The sequence below is a fragment of the Hyperolius riggenbachi genome, chromosome 10, assembly GCF_040937935.1.
Source record: "Hyperolius riggenbachi isolate aHypRig1 chromosome 10, aHypRig1.pri, whole genome shotgun sequence".
NCBI lineage: Eukaryota > Metazoa > Chordata > Amphibia > Anura > Hyperoliidae > Hyperolius > Hyperolius riggenbachi.
In genome coordinates, this window is record NC_090655.1 from 199,520,983 (window position 1) to 199,544,883 (window position 23,901).

Below are 23,901 nucleotides of genomic sequence, written 5' to 3' on the forward strand. Positions count from 1 at the left end.
TTGCTCCTCTGTATTCATTACTAGCTAGCTGCCCTCAAACCAGAGTCTTCAGACACTCCCACGGGGGTGTATACTAGGAAGTGCACACTGTCCTATGTCATCATTGTGCGACTCAGTACAGGCTGATTTCAGAGCACACGTTTTGTGTCTGCAGAGATCGGATTTCAGCTGTAGCTACAGAAGGGAAAAAGTAAGTAATCTTCTTATTTTATTTCTTAGCCTCCTTCTGTACACCCAGCCAGCCTATTTATGTACAGTATTTGCAGCAGAGCCAGAGTGTACTGACTGAATTTTCCATGTGAATCTTTTCTTCATTTTCCTGTCTCTTCCTGCATACTGTCCATCTGTCATAGATCTTTTTATGTGCAATTGTGGAATATATATATATATATATATATATATATATATATATATATATATCTCTATTGAGAGATGTACGTGAGATTAATCAAGATAGTGGGTGTATAGTTGTCCATACATGCACAGATTGCTATAAAAAATTACTGATGCTGCCTTGCCACATTTTTTATTGTACTCAACAAACAATCTTATTAGATTGTCTATATTTGGATGTATACTTACACTTTTACGTCTATTCTATGGCTATCATTCATAAAGGAGCTGTCGGTAGTGCGGGAAAACACCGTTCTTCTCCGCAAGCGGTACTTAAGACTTCAGGGTGGTCATTCATAAAAAAGTTGGGTACTTATCCGTTAGCCGGGCGCATCCGGCAGGTGGCGCTGTTGTAGCGAATTTCATTCATGCTTAGTTAACGTAGTGCTGTGTGAATGGAAGCGCCGCAGGTGGCGCTAATTACATTGATACGGCACATAACGATAATGGTGTTAATGGGAACTAATATGTATTTCAAGTGGCCGGAACTGTTACTTAATGCAATTAAAATGAAGGCGGCGGCAATGTAACAGATGAAGCCGCCGCCTTCGTCTGTTCTTCGTCTTCTTCTCCCCCTTTGCCCTCCTCTGGCTTCTATACAATGCTGGCAGCTGGGGGGGACACGCGTGTCCCCCCAGAGTCGTTCGTCGCAAGAAAACAAACAGGATTCCCTTCCGCGACGAACGACTCTGGGGGGAGACGCATGTCCCCGCAGGCTGCCAGCATTGTATAGAAGCCAGAGGAGGGCAAAGTGGGAGAAGAAGACGAAGAACAGACGAAGGCGGCGGCTTCATCTGTTACATTGCCGCCGCCTTCATTTTAATTGCATTAAGTTTCAGTTCCGGCCACTTGAAATACATATTAGTTCCCATTAACACCGTTATTGTTATGTGCCGTATCAATGTAATTAGCGCCACCTGCGGCGCTTCCATTCACACAGCACTACGTTAACTAAGCATGAATGAAATTCGCTACAACAGCGCCACCTGCCAGATGCGCCCGGCTAACGGATAAGTACCAAAAGTTGCCTGTTGCGATACAAGTGCGGAGGTTTTCTGGAGGAAGCAGGCGGTAGCGTGGCGGAAGACATGCGGAAACATAAAAGCTGCCCAATTCCCTCCGTGCGCTCCTCTGTCTGATGCTGCTTGGGAGGTCCGTCTCATTCATTCACAAGTAATCCGCCCGCCTATCGCTACTGTCGAGCAAGCGGTATTTTCCTTCCGCATACCGCTTGCTCTAATCTTTATGAATGGACGTGTTTGTTACTTTTTCTAGATTAATCTAGAAAAACTCCGCACAAGGCGGAAATGTATCGCTCTTCACGGGAATGTCAACTTTTCATGCGGAAAGAGCATTTATGAATGGGGATTTTGCTGAGTGTTCGGTAAAGTCAGCGGTATTAAGCATTTCCGCATGCGGAAATGCTTTATGAATGATAGCCTATGGGAGGGAGCAAAGGACCAACCGAGTGGCACATGAGTGACATCACGTAACGGCGGGGTGAGTGAGGAAAATAACGCTCACTCGGCCTGTCAACGGCAGATTTCTGGCCAAGATGTTTGGGGGGGGGGGGGGCATCCGGGACAGTTGTAGACATGCATGATTCTTGCCAGAGGAAGTCTGCATCCTGCAGCTCACAGCACTGTCCCCTTTCTAAAGCCCTGCTACAGTTGACTTTGGATGGAGCAGCAGCATGTGTACAGAGCATGGAGCAGCTCTGGGGAACTTAACAGAGTCAGGTATGAGCACAGCCCTGTGCCCTGCTGTGTGAATGATTTTCCCCTTCATTACCAATGTCGACTATCCTCATTATTATCTGTATCCAAACTGATCGATCCCGTTGTCGGTCAATCGGACGGGAAATTGCATTATGTGTAATCAGCATGATGTCCTACCATATTATTATACTGTATTGTGCGTGGCTGAGGAAGACCTTTCAGGATTTGCTTTCACCACTTCTTACAATCTGAGCATGTTGGTCAGACAAGATGTCACTGTTACATCATCTAATTCCCTGGACCAGTGGTGTGTGTGTGTGTGTGTGTGTGTGTGTGTGTGTGTGTGTGTGTGTGTGTGTGTGTGTGTGTGTGTGTGTGTGTGTGTGTGTGTGTGTGTGTGTGTGTGTGTGTGTGTGTGTGTGTGTGTGTGTGTGTGTGTGTGTGTGTGTGTGTGTGTGTGTGTGTGTGTGTGTGTGTGTGTGTGTGTGTGTGTGTGTGTGTGTGTGTGTGTGTGTGTTTTTTTTTTTTTTTTTGCAGGGCCACAGCCTTTTAACCTTATGCACCAGTAGAAGCACGGTTGCCCAGTGGGGCTCAATCTCTTGGGTGACAGTTTAGAGCTTGATGCTGTACACATGTGTTGCTAGCTTGGAGGCTAAAGCAAAGTACACACATGAGATAATTGTCACCCATTGGGAAACAGGAAATGATCCCTCAGGCGACAATTCGGGGAATGATGCCTTACAGGCACACAGTGGAGTACCTAGGGCCTCTGACACCCGGTGCTGGGTATTATAAACCCCCCCCCCCCCCCCCCCAAAAAAAAAGGAAAGGAGTGAGTGTGGCATACTAAGCGCGCCACAGCGGGTAATGCCAAGTATAGCTGCCACAAGTGTAGGTAATATAGAGGCCCCCAGTATAGTGGCCCAGGAGGGGTGGGCAGCGCTATGGGGGACAGCGGCAGAGAGGGGGGAAATATCCCCCCTCCCTCACCTGGGTCCCCTCCTTCAGTGATCTCCAAAATGCAGCAGGCAGGCAGGGCGGGCGGGCTAGGAGGAGAATAACTCACCTCACTTCCGCGCTCCAGCCATTGGAACTCTGCATCGCCGTCACGTGCCACATCTCCGCCTTCAATGACGGTCATTGTGCTTCCGCCCATAAGGAAGCACAGTGGGCGGCATTGAAGACGCAGAAGTGGTACGTGACTGCGACGCAGCGTTCCAACGGCTGGAATGCAGAAGTGAGGTGAGTTATTCTCCTCCTAGCCCTGCCTGCCTGCCGCATTTTGGAGGTAGAGAGCGCTGAAGGAGGGGACCCAGGTGAGGGAGGGGGGATATTTTCTCCCCCTCCCCACCGCTGCCCCTCCTTATAGCGTTACTTTACCTTCTGCTCTGCCTACCACGGGGGTCGTGGCGACACCCCCCTGGCTGTCAATCACCCGGTGCGCCATGCCCTCCTGCACCCAATGGTAGGAACGCCACTGCAGGCACATCCCTAGCCTTGAGGTTAGCGATGTGTTCTGTTTCTATGGAGGGGGGAAGAGGGATGATGAATGACGATGAAGCGGCTTCAATCGGGGACGATTGAAAATCGACACCCTGGCAGGGATAACAGGACCCAAACAGGATGTAGATTTCAACCGCACCTCATGCTGCTCTCCCACCACTGCAACCCACTTGCTCTTCTGTCGCTATGACAGTAGAGCTCCATGAGGCGGTCAGGAGCCGATTTCCATGGCTCCTGACCCTGCGATCACTGTGAGCCAATCACATTGGCTCATGAATAAAATAAAAAAAATGTGATAAAGGGGTCAGGAGTCAATACTCCTGACTGGCTCACGGAGCTCTGCTGTCATAGTGACAGCACAGCGAGTGGGCTTCAGTGGCAGGAGAGCGACAGATCCATGCGGCATGACATAGTGAGCCCCATTTTTTGTTCCAGCAGTCTAGTCCTTAACCATTTAAATCTCCTGGACGTATCTCCTACATTCAAAAATGAGGCTGCTCAAGCCTTCAGGATGCAGTAGATACATCCAGCGCTAAAACCGCCACTGCAAACGATCACGCATGTTACCGATCGCATGCCGTGCTACCAATCGGAGCAAGGGACCATGTGGTTGGCGCCCCCCTGAAGCAGCAATGATTGCTGCTACAATTGTAACAGTCATTATTGAAAAGCACCACCATACAGGAAGTATTTACTTACTGTAAATGCATGTGTGTGCGCTTGTAACCGCACGCGACCGCAGACCCGCACCACTGATTGGACAAAGGCATCAGGCAAGCCCTTGACCCTTGTGGCTGCAGTGATTGGTCCAAGGGATCATGTGTCATCAGTGTCCTCCCAGTCCTCAATAAACACTGTCTCTGAAAGATGCTTTTAAATGGCGATGCGCATGTTCATTTTTTCGGGCAGCAATTCGCACGAGTAAAAAAAACTGATTCCCTTCCACATGAAATCATAACGTGCATACAATACCATAGACTGCTAGCAGGTGCCAGCAGTCTATGGAGGATGACCCAGGTGCAACAAAACATAAAGGACGCAAAAAATTGACCATAGGAAAACGTCAGTGGACATCTGTGGATAGAAGTGTGACCTCTCTCTGTGTCTCTCTCACAGCAGTTCTCTGTTACCTCAAATCTGTGTTTTGAGGTGGCAGGAGTTGCTGTGACGGGTCACTTAAATTTGGACGCAGTGCGTGCTGATAAATTTGGGTGCCGCCATAGGCACCCAGGTAAATTGCTGCTAATATCGGCTATAAAAGTAAATTTAGGCACAAAAATCGCCCGATAAAATAGTGACCGACGGGACCGCCCACTATAGAAACTGCTATAAATATAGCCGCCAGGTCGGCCTGTAATGCACCTGCGTGAGCGGCGCTGTCAATCACCGCCACGTGGGCCGGAGCGGACTGCGCAGACGCAGTAGTTCTGCACAGTCCGCTCCGGCCCACGTGGCGGTGATTGACAGCGCCACTCGCGCAGGCGCAGTACAGGTGACCTGGAGGTTGCCCTGACGTTATCGCCGGGGACCGGGACAGAGCTGCGGCGAAGGACATGCTTGGGGCTGGAGAAAGCCCCCGGTAAGTAGCACTTGTTTTGTTAAATTTTCCCTGATCACTTCTTTAAGCTATAAGACCATAGCTGATTCTCTGCAACAGTGCGGCAGAACGATGTAGTTATCCGCCCGAAACCCCTGTGCAAAATTCTCCCTTTGCTTCCTGGAGGAAGCAGAACTTTGCACTGTAGCTCTGCCTCCTGTCCAGTCAATCTCCGACCATCGCCATATTCCCTGCCCCTCTCAATGAAAGGGGCGGGGAGAGATGGCGATCTGCTTCGCAATCCACGACCTGGAAAGTTGAGGAATTTTGCCCCAAGATTTTGAGGATAAAAACCTCGTTCTGCTGCGCTGTAGAAGTGAATCAGCTATGGTCTTATTGCTTAACATAAGTGGGCAATAAAAACAGCAAATTATTTTAGCTTCAGACTCTCTTTAAAGAGACTCAGAGATCAACTAAGCTCTGATACTTCATAAACACGTCTAAGTCCCACGCTGCCCTCCTGCGGTCTGCAATTCAGCCACGGTGACTCCCAGTAACAGGCTCAGTGACGTTAGTCCGGGACTACTGCGTGTGCGCAGTAGACCCAGACTGGCATTGACTGAGCCTGATACCGGGGCTCACTACGGCTGAACGGCAGACCGCAGGAGGACGGCTTCGGACTTAGATGTGTTTATCGGGCGGGAGGAAGCCCCGGGTAAGTATCAGAGCTTTACTTTAGTTGATCTCTGAGTCTCTTTAGGACTCAGCTTTTTTTAATGTAGGCCATGAGTGTATATTACTGTTATTTTTGAAATGAGGGCTTGTAATTATTGCTAGGGTACAATGTGAAAACAAGTAGGTAGCATTGTTTATTTCAAAACCATAGTGGATGGAAATGGAGAAATAGTGTATTTTTTTTTCAAAAACAAATACCACCACCAAAAATCCTAATTGGTGGCAAAAAAAACAAGATATAGATCATTTAGATGTGATGAGTATTGATAAAGTTATTGGCAAATGAATGGGAGGAGCGCTAAAACGTAAACAAATTGCTCGGGTGCATAAGGTGAAAATACACTGAACGCTTAAGTGGTTAAAGAGGAACTGTAACGACAAAACGTCCCCTGTGGGGTACTCACCTCAGGTGGGGGAAGCCTCCGGATCCTAATGAGGCTTCCCACGCCGTCCTCCATCCATCAGGGGTCTCGCTGCAGCCCTTCGTGCAGCGGTGACGTAATATTTACCTTCCTGGCTCCTGCGCAGGCGCTCTGACGACTGTCGGCTCCGAAGTAGGCGGAAATACCCGATCGCCGTCGGGTCTGCTCTACTGCGCAGGCGCAAGTTTCCGGCGCCTGCGCAGTAGAGCGGACCCGACGGAGATCGGGTATTTCCGTCTATTTCCGTGCCGAAAGCCGCCACAGCGCCCCCGCTGGAGCCAGCAAAGGTAAATATTGAAGCTACAGTCGGCTCTGTCGCCGGCTGTTCGGAGGGCTGCAGCGAGACCCCCGTGGGACAGAGGACGGCGTGGGAAGCCTCATTAGGATCCGGAGGCTTCCCCCACCCGAGGTGAGTACCCCCCCAGGGGAGGTTTTTGTTGTTACAGAGTCTCTTTAAGGGGCCAGAGACTGCTGGTACTCAAGTGGTTAAGGTACGTACACCGCCGGCCAAAACGTCTGATATTGACCGTTTCAGCTCACAATTGTTGAGTGTACAGGGGCTGCTGATCAGTACACACCTTCCATTTTGATTGGCCAATTATCGGACAATTTTAACACCTCCATGGAGTATGAGGGCTGTGCAGCATCATTCCCAAAACTGTCGCCTGAGGGATCGTGTTGCCCAAGGGATCGGATGTGTGTACTTAGCTGTAGCCATAGTCCCTGAACAAACCTTCAAAGATGTTTCTGACTGAAGTCTGACTGGATTGGCTGCATGTCTGTTTCAGGTGTGTGATTCAGATACTACAGGAGCCAAAGAGATCAGCAGGACTCCAGGCAACTAGCATTATTTATAGCCTCTCATTTCAGGCATCCTTTAAAGGATATCTGAGGTAAAGTAAAAAAGTTAAGCTTTTTTTTTTTTTTTTACCTGGGGCTTCTTACAGCCCGTAGAAGTCTAGCTAATCACACCCCATACGAATTGTCGAAATGCGCAACGCGTATATCGTGAATGAGGCCTCACACCACCTCATGTCAAACGATGACGCGCTGCTTACAAAAGGGGTGCATGTGTTAGATACAACAGATCTAGGAGAATTCCCAGTTTGGCAGGTCATTTGTTTCTTTGGCTTCTTAGCACACTTAGGTTTTGTCATGTCATGTAAGGCTCTGTCTTAATGTTACGGGACTGGGGGAGGAGGTCTCAGGAATAAATACCTGATTGGCCGTAATTCTTCCAAGCGGGTGAGCGCTCCTCGACGCCTCATACCCCCTAGGAATTGTGTATGTGTCCCCTTTTTTTTTTTTTTTTTTTTTTTTTTCAAAATCTCTGCTGAGGCTCTGGCCACACCTATCTGGGTTACCAAGCCCCACCCCCAGCTCAGCAGCTGTGGCCTAATTGGTGGCTGCTGAGCTGGAGGCAGGCCACCGGATGCAGACGGAGGCTTCTGAAGAGCTTCGGCAGAAACCTGGCCTGAGCTGTGTTCCCCAGGAAGGGGGCAATGCATCACCTGTGTCCCAAGTACGTTAGATTAGGTAAGTATTTAACACTGTCAGTATTAGACACACCCCCATTCCCTGGTCGTGCAGCATTAAGACAGAGCCTGTCATGAAAGACTGTCTTTTGTTACCGGAACAAGCAAGGCGAATGTAATGTGTCCCCTTTTACTTACCTGGACCTTGTTCCAGCCCCTGTAGGGTGTACATATTAGTATGTTGCCAGTGATCAGGGCACAGGGTGAGCCAAATGATGGCTCACCCAGCTGCCGCTCAAGTCCCAGGCCTATGAGTCGTAGCAACTTGGAGGGTGATGTAAATCGGGGTCGGGCGATTGCTGGAACCCCGAATTACCCTTACACGCCCTATAGCATCATTGCTTTAGCAACAACTAGTTTTGCCGCTCTGCACTGAGCGCCGAAACCACCTGCTACGCCTGTTAATCCCTCGCTGGCCTCTTCCTCAATCTGCTGTAGGCCTCAGAGTCTGCAGGTTGTCCACGACTGTGGACACAAACGCGGTTCTGAGTGTGCATTCGATTAAGAACGCACACCGCCGGGCCATTACATGTGCAACTTGGAGGACCTGCTGGGGGCCTACAGCGGACCAAGGAAGAGGACTGAGAGGAAGACTATGGGGGCTGGAAGAAGCCCCAGGTAAATAAAAGGTAACACATTACATTTGCCTCAGGTATCCTTTAAAGTGTAACTGTCAGGCATAAAATAAAAAAATCAATTGTTTATTTTTATCTGGTAAACAAGTAATAATCGTGGCAGTTTTTACCGTGATTTTAATGAAAGTGAATGGGAGCTATTTTTAAAAAGCGCTCAGAGTGCTAATCAATTACAAGCACTTATGGTGTTGGTGAGCCCTAAGAAGGATTTTCTCTTTTACTGTAGAAAAATCACTAAAATAAAAATGTGGGACAGTGCAATACATGTGTTATGTAAGTAGAGCAAGTATTTATCTACTTATATATGTAGGGGGGTTTTCTGAGATAGTATGGCTGACAGCTCCTCTTTAAAGTGTACCTGAAATGGGCTATTTAAAAGATTTTATATTTACCTTCCTCCAGCACCATGAGCACCGATGCGTTCCTCGCCGTCCTCCCACGTGCCTCTGTTCTCCTGGTATCGGTCCCGGTAATCTGGCTCAGTTGCGCCTGTCAGCTCTTATGCACATGCACAGTACTGATACCAGGAGAACAGAGGCACTCGGGAGGACGGCGAGGAACGCATCGGTGCTCATGGTGCTGGAGGAAGCCCCGGGTAAGTGTAAAGTCTTTTAAAGGGAACCTAAACTGAGAGGGATATGAAATGTTTCCTTTTAAACAATACCAGTTGCCTGACTGTCCTGCTGATCTCTTTGGGTGCAGTAGTGGCTGAATCACACACCTGAAACAAGCATGCAGCTAATCCAGTCTGACTTCAGTCAGAGCACCTGATCTGCATGCTTGTTCAGGGGCTGTCGCTGAAAGTATTAGAGACACAGGATCAGCAGGAGAGTCAGGCAACTGGTATTATTTTAAAAGTAAAAAACCATATCCATCTCAGTTTAGGTTCCCTTTAAATAGCCCATCTCAGGTTTACTGTAAGTAGGCTTCAGGGATCCTCCACGAGCCCAAAGCTGCTGCCTGGGACCCTCTTCTTCTTTGTGGCTGTGCTCACCTCTGTATGCGACCACAGCCAAACTGCACAAGCACAATCTCTGTGCAGGCAAAGTAACACAAAGCTACCCCAAAAAGGAGTGCACAAGAAATGTTGTGCTACTGGGCCTGTGCAAACCTCACACATGCTTTGTCCAGTTGTACTACCCGACCTATACTTTTTAGTGCAGTGAGGGAAATACTTTGGTGTTTGGTGATCTAGTGATCTCACTCACATTAACTCACCCCCCCCACCTCTGCCTGACGCTAACCTCTCCTACCCTTCTCCACTCCTAACACTAACCTAACACTAACGCACTTCTAAAGTGAAAGCAAGTCGGCGGAGGTGCCCAGGAGTATTCGTATAATAGCATAGTAATTATAGTAACCTGCACAGATTCACTTCTAAAGTGACCACTAACAATACAATTCAACAAACGATCATTTATGAACGCCTGGAAATTATAGTTTGGGACCACTAACAGATAAAAAACTTCTAACTAATCCGATCAATGATCAATTAATGGAACTGATCGTTCAGCAAATTGTATCCTTACACTAACCTGCATGTAAACCTGCTCCTATGGGATAACTGGGAGCTGCTAACAACAAGTTGCAAGAGGGATATCAGAAGCACACTACTGAGCATGTGCAGATGGGGTTCTAACATGCCTGGATAAGAGGCAACCATACACTGGCTGTGCTCTTACATGGATGGCAGCATAGCTACGAGAACGTATTCCATCAGCTATTGTACTCTGGCAGGTATGTTTTGCACCTGAGGGCTCATCGATTAAATACGAGTAGAACAAAAGAGCAGAGTAAACCTAGAATTAGCTATACATGGAGTACAAATCATATGGATCTTCTCCGTGTTTCTCCTCCATATCTCCTAAAACGCCACCAAATCATTTTTACTATATCCATGCCTGCAACGTGACATACTAAATTATTATTAAATACTGTCCACAAAACCAGCAGGGCAACAATATATTGTCCTGTAGCTGTTCATAATCGCTACTACTATAACCAAATGCACAGAGCCGGTGTTCCAACATCCTAGCAAACTTATCATAGCAGCATACATTTACATGGTTATTACTTGCCTACCAAGGGGAAAGTACCACATCAAATACAGCGCAGGAGGTTTGGGCACAGCCGTCGCCACCATAGACCGTAATAGGAATTACAGCTATAGCGGCGCACAGTGAGTAACTTTGACGCCATAAGAAGAGGGAGCTGAAGTTACTTTTAAAACACTAATTCAGCTGCCAGCCATAGCTGGCACCCGAATTACATCATTCCCTACCATCCATGTCCACCTGGAGGGGGAATAGTAATTAACAATGCCGGGACATGTGCAGGAGCAGGATAAGCCATATACCAGCTGTATCCTGTGCCCAAGTCTCCCAGCTGCGATTTCATACGTACGCAGGGGAGAAGGGGGTTCATAGTTTCCTCCAGGGGGAGATTATTAGTTGCCCACCAGCAGTTGGGGGTTATTAGTTGCCCAGCAGGAAACACCAGATCATCCACAAGGCAAATTTAGGTACTTGCCTAGGGCCTGGAGTCTGGGGGCTTGGTAGATGCTACATGCTAGCCCCCACCAAATCTTACAAAAAAAAAAGCCAGGTGATTATCAACGGTGGGCAAAAACTGCTATCTTGCCTAATGGTGCCCATACACGATACAATAAAAACATTAGATTTTCCTGTTTTATTTGATCTAAATGATACACTGTCAGTAGACTTCCGTGTACACCGATAATGTTGTCTTATCGCGCTCACGTAGCTTTACGTCATCATTTCGCGACGATGGCATATTCAGCACGTGTGGCTCCTGTAGCGTGCAGTGAAGCGCTGTAGTGTCTGTAGAGAATTAATACCATGGATAGAAAAACAGGCTGTACTGAGAAATGGGCAGAATAGTGCCCAAGAGGCAGAACATCCAGCAGCAGCAGATGAGTCAGAAACTGAAAGAACTGGCAAGGAGGAGTTGGAGAAAGAGGTCAGTAGTGAGAAGACTGAAGAACTAGTAAGTGTGCATCACGATGGGAAGGCTGAAGAGGAGGTGGAGGGGAAATCGGATAAAATAATTGGAACAGTGCAGGAAGTTGGGAAGACAGCTGATGGGCAGGAGAGAGTGGTGTCTGGGCTGACAGATAACTATAATATTTTTATAGCGCTTTTCTCCCTGGGGACTCAAAGTGCTGTCACCCTGCATTATGCAGTCTCAAAGGCTCGGGAAAAGAGGTGTGTTTAGCCTTTTTTTTAAAGCTGTCCAGATAAGGAGCCCCTCGTACTGATTGTGGAAGTGAGTTTCATAGAGTAGGGGCTGCATAGGAAAAGGCCCGAGCACCAAATGTTAAGTGTATCCTGGGAATAACCAGCTTCATTTTGTTGGCAGAGTTCCAATAGATCCGCTATGTATTTGGGTCCCATGTGGTGTAGAGCCTTGACTGTCAGCAGGCAGATCTTAAAATTGATTCTCCATTTTACTAGCAACCAGTGAAGAGTTTGCAGTACTGGGGTGATGTGTGAGCTGCGGGAGGCATTGGCTAGGAGTCTGGCTGCAGCATTCTGTACTAGCTGTAAGGGGCGCAGAACCTTATCTGTAGATCCGATGAACAGGGCGTTGCAGTAGTCTAGGCGGGAGGATACAAATGCATGAACCAGGGCAGGTAGGTCTTCAGCTGGAATAAGGTGTTTAATTTTCGCTATATTTCTTAGATGGAAGAAGGAAGACTTGACGACAGCTGATGCCTGCTGTCCGAGTTTTAGATTTCCATCCAGGATCACCCCAAGGTTTTGTACAGAGTCTTTATACTGTACGGTATCACCCCCCAATTGCTAGTTTGTGGGGGGGCGTTTTGAGTTCAGCCTCAACCAGCTAGTGTTCATCCAATTTTGTAAATCCACTAGACACGCATTTATGTATGCTGATGGGTCTTGGGTGCCAGGCTTGAAGGACAGATACAGTTGTGTGTCATCTGCATAACAATGGTATCCTAGGCAGGCCATAGGATTATTTTGCCCAGTGGGAGCATGTAGACTGCAAAGAGTAATGGTGATAGCACAGAACCCTGTGGAACTCCATAGGGCAGTGGCACTGGATTAGAGTAGTGTGTGCCCAGACAAACTTGCTGTGTTCTGTCAGATAGGAAGGTCTGAAACCAGCTAAGAACAGTACCCCTTCAGGCCACAGTAATTCTTCAGTCGCTGGATTAGTATTTCATGATCCACAGTATCAAATGCTGCAGACAAGTCAATAAGAATCAGACTTGAGCAATCACCCTTGTCCCTTGCAATAAGTAGATCATGTATTACTCTGACTAATGCCGTTTCAGTGCTGCCAGATGTAGTGGAAGTAGAGGTGAATCGCTCTGCTGGTGGGAAAAAACCTATGAAACGCACCCAAAATGGACAAGATAACGAGGGTATCAGTGCCAAAAGGAAAAAGGAGACCACTGTCAGCAAGAACATACCAAGAGGAAAACCAAAATCTGGACGTGTGTGGAAGGAAAATAAGAAGAGGTGAGCAAATACTGTATGTTGGCAAGCAAAATACTTGCTAGGAGTCAGTCTAGTGTGGGACTTCAAAATGGAACATTAGTCAGGCATTTGCATTCAGGTGTGTGTCTGATTTATGATTCTGTTCAGTCATTCTGATTTACACATCTCTTATATAGCCAAGGGAAATGAGTATTGATACTACTGTTATCCCTCAGTGTACATCCAGATTGCTCACCAGAATTATGTCTTAGGATCTGTTACCACTTGAGCCGAGAACAAACCTTTTTTGTCCGTTCTCGACTGATAGCAAAACTGACAGTGCAAAGTTCCTTTTTTTTATAAATGGAAACCACTTACACTTGTCATTCTGCAATGGGTCAGTGTGATCTGTTGCGGGAAGCGGGCTGCGCTCCTGTGCAGTCCGATAATCCTGGGTTGGCAGATGCGTTCACCATATAGCCTGTGGTGGTAATGCATCTGCCCAAGGCTCACAGCGGACTATCGGAGTGGACACTAAACTGTCGCACGTGATCCGGCGCAAGTGGGAACCGAGTCTAATTGTTTGCACATTTTTAAGATTCTGTGTAATAATCCTTACTAACATGCAATGTCTAATGTTGACCATATATTATGCAGTGTTTGTTATCAATAAGATGTGCAGCTGAACTGCCACAGTGCCCAACAAGACTCTCTGCAGTGTCACCTTTTCAAGATGAGTATCGCAGGCTAAAACAGTAGTAAAGCCATATACCTGATTTATCAGGGATTCTAGCATCTTCAGTACTGGCAAGGTGAATCGATGAGGGGTTTTCTTTTTGCTACCTCTGTGAAGTTGGCAGGAACAGGACCTGATCTCCCAGAGTGCTCTGGGGTACAAAGTAGCAGGACATCATAGCCTTGGCTAAATATTACACAGAGGGCTGGGTTACACACCAATGTACTGCAATATATAATACAAAAAGTGTTTCTGATACTGAAACCAGGATTATTAAAGTAAAAATTGGTATTCTTTATAATAAATTACATTTTAATATTTGTCATCATGGTTCCTCTTTAATAGTGGAATACTATCCAGCCTTACTAACTCTGCAGTATTGGTTGCTGTCACAGCATGTCCCTGAATTTTGCCTAAATTCCTGAAATAGAAATCCAACCATGTATCGTCTGGTCTCCAGCCATACATCTTCCAGCCTAGCCATGCCAATCAGGCCCCCTCTTGCCCCATGGCGGTATTGCAGAATGGCATCTGCACCAATACTGCATTTGGCATGGGCTTGAGGGCCGCCACTGCTAGGATGAGGTTAGTGTAGGCATTGTAGAGAAAGAAGGTTAGTGTGAGGCTGAGGCCAGAAGAAAAGTTAGTGTGAGGCAAATGAGAGATGGAGGTTGGCGATTCTGACGATCACTCCGATCTTCACCACTCCTCCACCTCACACTAACCTTTCCCTTGGCCTCAGCCTCATACTAACCTTTCTCTTCTTCAGTGTCTTTTCACTAAGCTCCCTCTCTCCATTGCCTAACACAAACTTTCTCCCAGCGGTGGGTCCCCTCAAGCAGCAGACTAGTACCCATCATTCAAACTAGTTTGAAGGTCTGGCAGGCTTTAAGGTACATTTTTATCCAAATTCTGGAACCTGCCAGGGCTCAGCATAGCTCATTTATACAGTTCTGCTACTTGTTACATTTACTGGGATGTGCTCAACTCTAATGTTGATTATTCAATTAAAAAATTCCAAGCAGATTTTTGGAGGCCTCTTTAGCAGAACTAGAGTGCAGGGTGCATAAGTAGCAAGGCAGGCAAATGGTTGGTGTACAAAAATGAAGCTTTTGTGTAGACTGCTGCAGGTAAATAGTGGTATGTGCTTTGGCATTCTATCTCTGTTTCACAAGTAAAATCAGTAAAGCAGTCTGATTACACTATTGCTGAGAAGGGCTCTTGAAGCAAACTTTCAAATATGTCTTTACCATTGCAGTTACACTTTAAAGTAGTGATGAATGACATTACAAGGGTTAATTCTGTAACTGCCATATTGATCTACCTGTTCATTGGTTATGCATGCTAGTCTGCTATGATTCTGAGCACGCCAGGATACAGCCTATCTTCGGAAAGTCATCCAGCCCAGACATTGCTACCTGTGCACTGACATCTGAGTGCCTGCCTGTTTCTTGTTCTTCAGATCGCTACAGTTTAAAGTGGGGTGGTAAACCTGAGAAACTGACTTCCAGGCAAAATTACATTAGCTATACATGGGTTGATTGTGACCTAATATACCAAGCCAATTGATCTCACTCCACTCAAAAGTTGAACAGATTGTCAATAATTTCTACACAGCTTGGCACGTTTAGTCTTGAACTGCAAGCATTCTACCACTTGGTGCAACTTAAAATTATGCAGCAGTTGTTTCCACAGCAACGTGTCCAACCACATTTTCAAATGTTAAATCAAACAGAATTGTTAAAAAATGAATTGAGTTGGGGGAATAGATGAGCAACAGATGAAATCAGTTAATTGAATTAACTGGTAATCGGCCCCCAAAATTTGTTACTGCAAGTGTGTGGCTAGCCTGAAGGCCGGTACACACGCTACAAAGGTTCTTGGCCAGGACCATCTCTGCTGAAATTGTAGTGTGGGTATAGTACCCTGATATTTTAGCAAGAAATCCAGTGTGTCAGATAGTCTAGGCCAAACATATTGTTCCCCTCGTCACTGCTCTCACTGGAACCCACTCCATTGTGCACCAGGCCATTGACACTCCTGCATTGCGACAGAACTTGTCAGTAGACTGTTGCCTAGCAACATAGCTACAGCACACTGCCTTGAGCTGTTGCCAGAGGGTTTCGTTTTTTAAACCTAAAATAAGGGTTTGGTATTGTAGTTATGTCCTGTTTAGGAGTAGCACTATATGTATGTATATATGTATGTATGTATGTGTTATCTATCTATCTATCTATCTATCCCATCAGTGTATTTTCAGTTCAGATTTGCTTTAAGAATATCTTATAATGTATGCCTAACTTAAGAGGCTGCAGTCTCATCTCACAAGCCATTAGCACGACAGTCGGCTGCAAACTGTCGCTTGTAGGATCAAGTCACAATTTCTGTGGGTAGCAATATTTTAGGTGTGTTTACACAACTTAAAGGGAACCTTAACTGAGAGTGATATGGAGGTTTCCTGTTAAACAATACCAGTTGCCTGGCAGTCCAGCTGATCTTTGTGATGAGATGAGTGACCAGCATTACTTTCCTTTAGGGCGCTGCTCCCTTGCCCCCCATCTGTATGCACTCTGCTATCTTCTTCAGCCAGGTTCAAGCTCCCGCTGTGGGGTTGCACGTTCCTGTTTGCAGGGTCTACCATTGAATTCCCGGAATGCATTGAAGTGGCTGGCTGAAGAAGCTAATGGAGCGCACACAGAAAAGGAACAGCCCCCCAAAGGCCCGTCACTCCCGCCCCCAACAGCTCTCATTATTAAAGCCCCCCAAGCCACAAGCACACAAACTATATTAGTATAGAGAGGTAGGTGAGCATTGTTAATGGTGCCTTTGTAATATTTATATTTATTTTTACTGGCTAGGTTTTCCAGCATGGTAAAAGACCGTCCCCTGCGCACATCTTGGGACACTAAAATGAAGGAGCGTCAAGAAAAAAAGATGATTAAAAGTTTAGCCCAAGAATTAAAGGATGAAAAGCAAAGAGAGAAGGAGGTGAGTTTGTTTCCTGGGCGTTGCATTGATTTCCTTTTCAGTAAAGTTGGTAAGGCTTGGTCCAATTATCCCCAAAAGGAAAAAAATCCTTCCCGACTCCAGATGGCAATCAGATAAAATCCCTGGATCAACACCACTGGGCATTACCCAGTAATTATAGCCATGGATGTCTTTCAACACAAGGAAAGCATCTTAACCCCCTTTAAAGAGAACCCAAGGTGAGAGGGATATGGAGGCTGCCATGTTTATTTCCTTGTAAACAATGCCAGTTGCCTGGCAGCCCTGCTGATCTCTGCCATAAGTAGTGCCTGAGTCAAAACCCTGGAGCAAGCATGCAGCTAATCCAGTAAAAGCTGAGTCAGAGTACCTGATCTGCTGCATGCTTGTTCAGGGTCTATGGCTAAAAGTATAGTCAAGATCAGGAGGACTGCCAGGCAACTGGTATTGTTTATAAGGAAATAAATATGGCAGCCACCATATCACTCTCACCTCGGGTTCCCTTTAAATGCAGAAATAGGATTTGCCATAACTACTTCCTGTGGCAATACATTCCACATCTTAATCACTCTTATGTAAAGAACCCTTCCCTAAATAAATGGCTAAAACGGTTTTCCTCCATGCGCAGATCATGTCCTTTGAGTAGGCCTAGGGACAAAAAGCTCATCCGACAAGCTTTTATATTGCCCTCTGATGTATTTATACATGTTAATTAGATCCCCCTCTAAGGAGTCTTTTATCTAGACTAAATAAACCCAGTTTATCTAACCTTTCTTGGTAAGTGAGACCTTCCATCCATCGTATCAATTTTGTTGCTCTTCTCTGCACCTGCTCTAAAACTGCAATATCTTTCCTGTAATGTGGTGCCCAGAACTGAATTCCATATTCCAGAAGGAGGGGTTTAGTATAAGAAAGCAACACAGACAAATAATAAATAAAATATTTATGTGAATGGCTAACAACTTTTTTGTCTTTTGTGCACACAGGAAAAAAAGAAACGTCGGGAGGAGAACTTGAGACGCCGACTGGAAAATGAGAGGAAAGCTGAAGTGGTCCAAGTGGTAAGAGTTTGATTTTTTTTAAACATCCAAAGTCCTTCCTTAAACTTATACAAAGAGAGTAGTGATTGGATCGTGTACTGTGTTTTTTTTTTTTTTTTGTTTCTTTTTATTTAACTTTTATGAACATAAAACATTAAAATGCACACCTGACCCTCACACACAGGTGGTACACCAAAACAGAACATAAACATACACATGAATGCACATTGCTACTGCCCCCACCCTGGCGGATCGTGTACTGGTTAAGGGCACTGCCTTTGACATGGGAGACCAGGGTTCGAATCCAGTACCTATTCAATAAAGAGTTCAAGGGAAGACTCCCTAACACTGCAGGGTGGCCTCTTGAGTGCGTCCCAGTGGCTGCTGCAGCCAAAGATTTCATCAGGACTGGCAGACAACTGGTATTTAAAAGGAAGTGATCATGGCAGCTTCTGTATACCTGGATGTTGCAACTGCACTTCCTGTGATAATCACTGGGAGGTCAGCAGCCCGGAATTGGAACGGTGAGGCAGAGATGTGGTCCTGGAAGAAAGTTTATGGAGAGGGATTTTGATACATTTTGGTAGTTTGAAAGTGTAAGGGATGGTAGGCATGGATCCAGTAGGACTGAACGATTTTCGGTTTTAAACTGAGAATTTTGATCAGGGGCTTGACGATCCTCAGATTGTCAAAGTGGCGGTTTTGCAGCGTTTTTTGCAATCACCGATACATGCTCCTCTCCCGGCCCACTCTGCTCACGGCCCCCTCATGCAGTAAGTCCTGATGTGATTCGGCCTCACCGCATTAGGGCAGCGAGTGTTGCCAAGTAACGCAGGCCCTGTACCAGGAAGTGTAACATCACTTCCTGGCGGCGGCCACCGTTGCCATGCAACACTCGCTGCATGTTCACCGCGGCTCACCGCGCGACAATCTAATATGATGAAGCCAAATCACATCAGAACTTACGGCAGGAGGGGGCTGGGAGCAGGGGAGGGGGCCGGGAGAGAAGCATGTATCAGCGGTGAGGGGATCTGCTGCATATATACAAAGGGAAGAGGGGAAGTGTTTGTGCCTATATATGCCAAAGGTGGGTGTCAAAGGGGAGATTTGGCTATAAACATTAAGGGGGGGGGGGGGGCTGCCCATATACACTAAAGGGGGATCTGGCTATATACACTAAATGGGGGGCATCTGCCTATATACACTAAGGGGGGGGGGGGGGGAGAGATCTGCCCATATACATTAAAGGTGTATGTGTGGGGGGAATCTGGTTATATACACAAAAGGGGATCTGGATGGCTAACCTGTACTGCGGCACCTATACACTGGCTAAGCTGTACTGCGGCACCTATATACTGGCTAAGCTGTACTGCGGCACCTATATACTGGCTAAGATGTACTGCGGCACCTATTCACTTGCTAAGCTGTACTGCGGCACCTATATACTGGCTAACCACTGAGGAACCTACAGCTGGCTAAACTATACTGGGAGCACCTATGCATGGCTAACTATACGGAGCAACTCATACTCACCATCGGTGTGCTGATCCATCGTTGTGTATTGAATCGCAATTTCTGACAGAAATCGTGCAATTCAATCTTTTCCTAAAATCGTTCAGGCCTAGGACCCAGTAAACCTCTGAGGAAAGCTCCTTATTTGCATTTCCCACTGCAGCACTTTACTCCCATCCTCTTCTAAGTCCAGATCACATGATATGACATGTGATAGGAACTCAGTGGACAGTATCAATGTTGCAGCGCTACCTGGTGGTGGAAGAGACTATTTCATCACCCCTCTTCCACCACCGGACAGTGCTGCAACGCTGACACCATCCTCTGGGTCACGATCGCATGTCATAACATGATCAGGAACCAGAAGAGGATGTGATTGCAGTACCGGGGGTGGAGGAAGAGGTGAAGCTGATCCAGCATCGGACAGGCAACTATGACAGCTCCCTGCGTCGCTCTGCATCGCCTGCCAGGCCGGGAAGGCACACTTTCCCAACAGCAGAAAGAAATTGGCCATGCAGAGCACATATAGTTTTTTTTATATTGGCTGCTAAAGGGTTAAAGAGACTATATATAGCGCCACAATTAGACATTACATGGATCCCCTTTAAGATTCCAGAGTGCCACAGCACTCATCTGCAAGGGGGCGGGGATACTTGCTGGGGCTTAGGGGGAGACTTGAATTAGACATTACATGGATCCCCTTCAGGTAAAACGTCACAAGGACTTACCGGGTCTTTATCTTTCAAGTCTCCTGGGCGCCGACCTTCTGGCGCGTAGTCCCACCCCCTTGCATTGGAGACACCGGGTGCCATGGAAGCGTCACTGAAATATACCAGTTAGTGTCAGTTATATATCAGCAGCTGTCAGTTACAACTGAATGTGCAAGGTAATGCCCATGTTTCCCTATGGCTCAAGTGGGTGATATTACAGTTTAACAGTGTGCTGACCAGGAAGCTGTTATGGGCTAATGGCCAATTTCAAAATGGAGGAGTAAGAAATCCATTGATCACAGTGGACAAACAGGACGCAGGAGAGGAGAAAGCGATTTGAGTAGTAGACTACACAGGAGGTAAGTATGATTTGGGTATGGTTATTATGAATTTTTTTCAGTTCAGGTTCTCTTTTAAGCAAAAGGCACCAGGTTCTCACCATGTATGCATCCACAAGCAGAGGGAACAAAGTTCCAAAGGAGCCATTTCATCATCAGCTTGGGTTGTGCCGGTTTCCTTTCCCCCAGGCTACATACAGTAGAAAACCTTTATAGTAAACTCCAAGGGACCACGAGAAGTAGTTTACTAGATCAGAAGGGGGGGGGGGGGGGGGGGATGACTGGTGGTAGTGTTTTTTTTTTTTTTTCTTTTTTTCCTAAATCGGAACAATAACGCGTTTTTCAGTTGTTTAAAGGGAACCTTAACTGAGAAGGCTATAGATGTTTCCTTTTAAACAATACCAGTTGCTTGGCAGTCCTGCTGATCGCTTTGCCTGCAATAGTGGGTAAGGGCCTTTTTCCACTAGCCTGCGATTTGCGATTTGCTTCTGATCGCAAATCGCAAGGTACATTAAACTAATGGAAACTGCAGCAGCAATTTCCATTAGTGCGATCCGATTGCGATGCGATTTTGGTCAAATCGCAATCGTTGTCCTGCCGCGTTTTGTATGCGATTGAGCTGGACTATAATGAGTATAGTAGCTCAATCGCAATCGCATGGTGGAAATTGAAACGCGATTGCGATCGCGATCGGAATCGCGATCGCAATCGCATTTCATAGTGGAAAAGAGCCCTTAATCACACACCTGAAACAAGCATGCAGCTAGTCTGACTTCAGTCAGAACACCTGATCTGCATGCTTGTTGAGGGGCTGTGGCTAAAAGTATTAGAGACATAGGATCAGCAAGAGAGTCAGGCAAAAGTAAAAAACCATATCCTTCTCAGTTTAGGTTCCCTTTAACCCAGGCAATTTTGGGCACCCGTAGTTGGAGTTGTTGATTTCGTTTTATTTATTGTATTTATAAAGCGCCAACATATTACGCAGCGCTGATTTCATAAACTGAGGAGTCGGATGATTTTTGTACAAAATACACAGCCCTGTTAAGTATTAGACTAAGGAGTCGGAGTCGAGGAGTCAGAGTCTGAGCCATTTTGGGTACCCGAAGTCGGAGTTGTGGTTTCATAAACTGAGTCGTCGGAGTTGGAAGATTTTTGTACCGACTCCACAGCCCTGCGTGCTATACAGGAGGGGGGGGGGGAGCGGCGGTGAGTGGTAGCCAGAAGGCAATTAGCAGACTAGCTGCAATCTGCGTGTCGCTAGCCTGGCGGTTTGTATAATTGGGGACAGCAGAGCACGGGGGGCAGCTGGAAGCAGAATAAAAGGACACAGAGGCTGGGCATTGTATGCAGAATGTGCCTCTGTGTCTTAATATTGATTTCACAAGCACGCCTCGGGTTCTCTTTAATAGTGATCTTGCTCATCACAGTCATAGTAGAATGCCTAGTTTAATTGTAAACCCTCTTGATATGTATGTATATTTTTTTCCCCCCAGATACGCAATCCGACAAAACTGAAGAGAGCGCGCAAGAAGCAGCTGCGTAGTATTCAGAAGAGAGACACTCTTGTCATGTCTCAGGCTGGCAAGAAGTCACAGAAGAAGGCCACACCTTCGTAAGGAAAATCAGAAATAAACCAGCTGAATGGGACTTCAGTAGACTTTGAACTGATGTGCTGCAGCCAATGGGAGTCTTAAGATTGTTATTCACTTTTTTTATCCCAGCATTGGACCCTGAAGGAGGGAAGCCTGCCAAGTGGAAAACCTCCACCTCTGATCACTGGACAGAGCTGTTAGCAGCTCAAGTTCTAGTTTATAGCATGTTTTTATGCAGCGCTGAAGAGGTTGCTCGTTTACCTTGTGGTGGATGTGAAAGATATGATATAAAGAAGATCTTACAGTCTATAAATCTCACAACAAGCGATTTGTTTGTTTTTATCTTCAGCATTGGGTCCAACCTGGTCCATGGCTGCTCATAACCTCCTCTTACCTCGCAGCATAAAAGGTTTAAAGTGGACCTGAACTCTTGCACAGGACAGAAGGAAAACAAAGAGAAATGCATACTGTATGTATTTAGAGAGTTTAGCCTGTCTAATTCCCTCTCATCTGTATCTGATCACAAGTTGTAATTTGAGATCTCCCCTGTGGCAGCTGACTGCCATGGCATATAAGCTCACTTGAAAGCACAGGATGTTAATAGGTCTGCTTCCATGAAAGCAGGAAGTAGAAACACTGCAGATTTATTGTAGGATTTGTGTCAGCTATAACAAAGAAATGTTTTCCTTTAAAGTGAATGGGAACCGCATTTAAAAATGAGACAGATACTTACCCAAGGAGAGGGAAGGCTCTGGGTCCTATAGAGCCTTCCCGCTCCTCTCCTGGTCCCCTCGTTCCAGTGCTGGCTCCCCGGTAGCAGTATTTGCCTAATTTAGTCAAATACTGCTTTACCCGGCCGAAGGAGGCTTCAGAAGTCTTCAGGGAACCAGATTGCTCCTGAAGAAGGGTGGCCCTGTACTGCGCCTGCGCAAGCACGCTCTCTTGCACGCTCACGCCTGTGCAGTATGGAGCTGCACGTCTTTGGGAGGACACGGCTCCCGAAGACTTCCAAATACCCTTTCGGCGGGGGATTGAAACGGGGGGGGGGGGGGGGGGGGGGGAAGCCAGCACAGGATAGAGGGCACCTAGAAAGGAGACTGAAGGCTCTATACAACCCAGAGCCTTCCCTCTCCTTAGGTAAGTATTTGCTTCATTTTTTTAAAAAATGCGGTTCCCATTCACTTTAAAGGTTATGCTGTTGTGTATCTTATAGAGCAGAGAGGAAGTTCTAAGTTCAGTTCTGCTTTAAGTCATTTCTCTAGATAAATTACTACTCCGTGAAAATCAGACTGCAATAAAACGTTACTTATTTTTTGCTACTTCATAATTCTGCATGCTGACAGGAATGAAGGGAAAGCAGGCCACAATTTACTTACAAATCACATACCCCTGCCCTAAAAACACTTAAAATAATGCGGAGCGCTCCATAACAACTACAATACTCAGCATACCAACACTCACTCCATTCACCCTGGTACCAGTACCAAACCTTGTTTAATATCCTCATAGAGTGGGGATAGGGTTGCTGTAATATACAGTACAGACCAAAAGTTTGGACACACTTTCTCATTCAGAGTTTTCTTTATTTTCATGACTACGAACATTGCACATTCACACTGAAGGCATCCAAACTATGAATTAACACATGCGGAAGTATAGTACATAACCACAAAGTGTGAAACAACTGAAAATATGTCATATTCTAGGTTCTTCAAAGTAGCCACCTTTTGCTTTGATTACTGCTTTGCACACTCTTGATGAGCTTCAAGAGGTAGTCACCTGAAATGGTCTTCCAACAGTCTTGAAGGAGTTCTTAGAGATGCTTAGCACTTGTTGGCCCTTTTGCCTTCACTCTGCGGTCCAGCTCACTCCAAACCATCTCGATTGGGTTCAGGTCTGGTGACTGTGGAGGCCAGGTCATCTGGCGCAGCACCCCATCACTCACCTTCCTGGTCAAATAGCCATTACACAGCCTGGAGGTGTGTTTGGGGTCATTGTCCTTTTGAAAAATAAATGATGGTCCATCTAAACACAAACCGGATGAAAT

The 23,901-nt window shown here is 46.4% G+C and overlaps 1 protein-coding gene across 1 annotated transcript; it reads left to right on the forward strand.

Moving 5' to 3' along the window:
- The first annotated feature begins 76 nt into the window (after positions 1–76).
- LOC137534213 (coiled-coil domain-containing protein 86-like) lies at positions 77–22,178 on the forward strand. The gene is made up of 5 exons (XM_068255617.1): positions 77–190; positions 12,797–12,983; positions 16,536–16,665; positions 17,649–17,723; positions 21,756–22,178. Coding segments are annotated over exons 1-5 (516 nt in total). The 5' UTR covers positions 77–189; the 3' UTR covers positions 21,879–22,178.
- Positions 22,179–23,901: the final 1,723 nt, after the last annotated feature.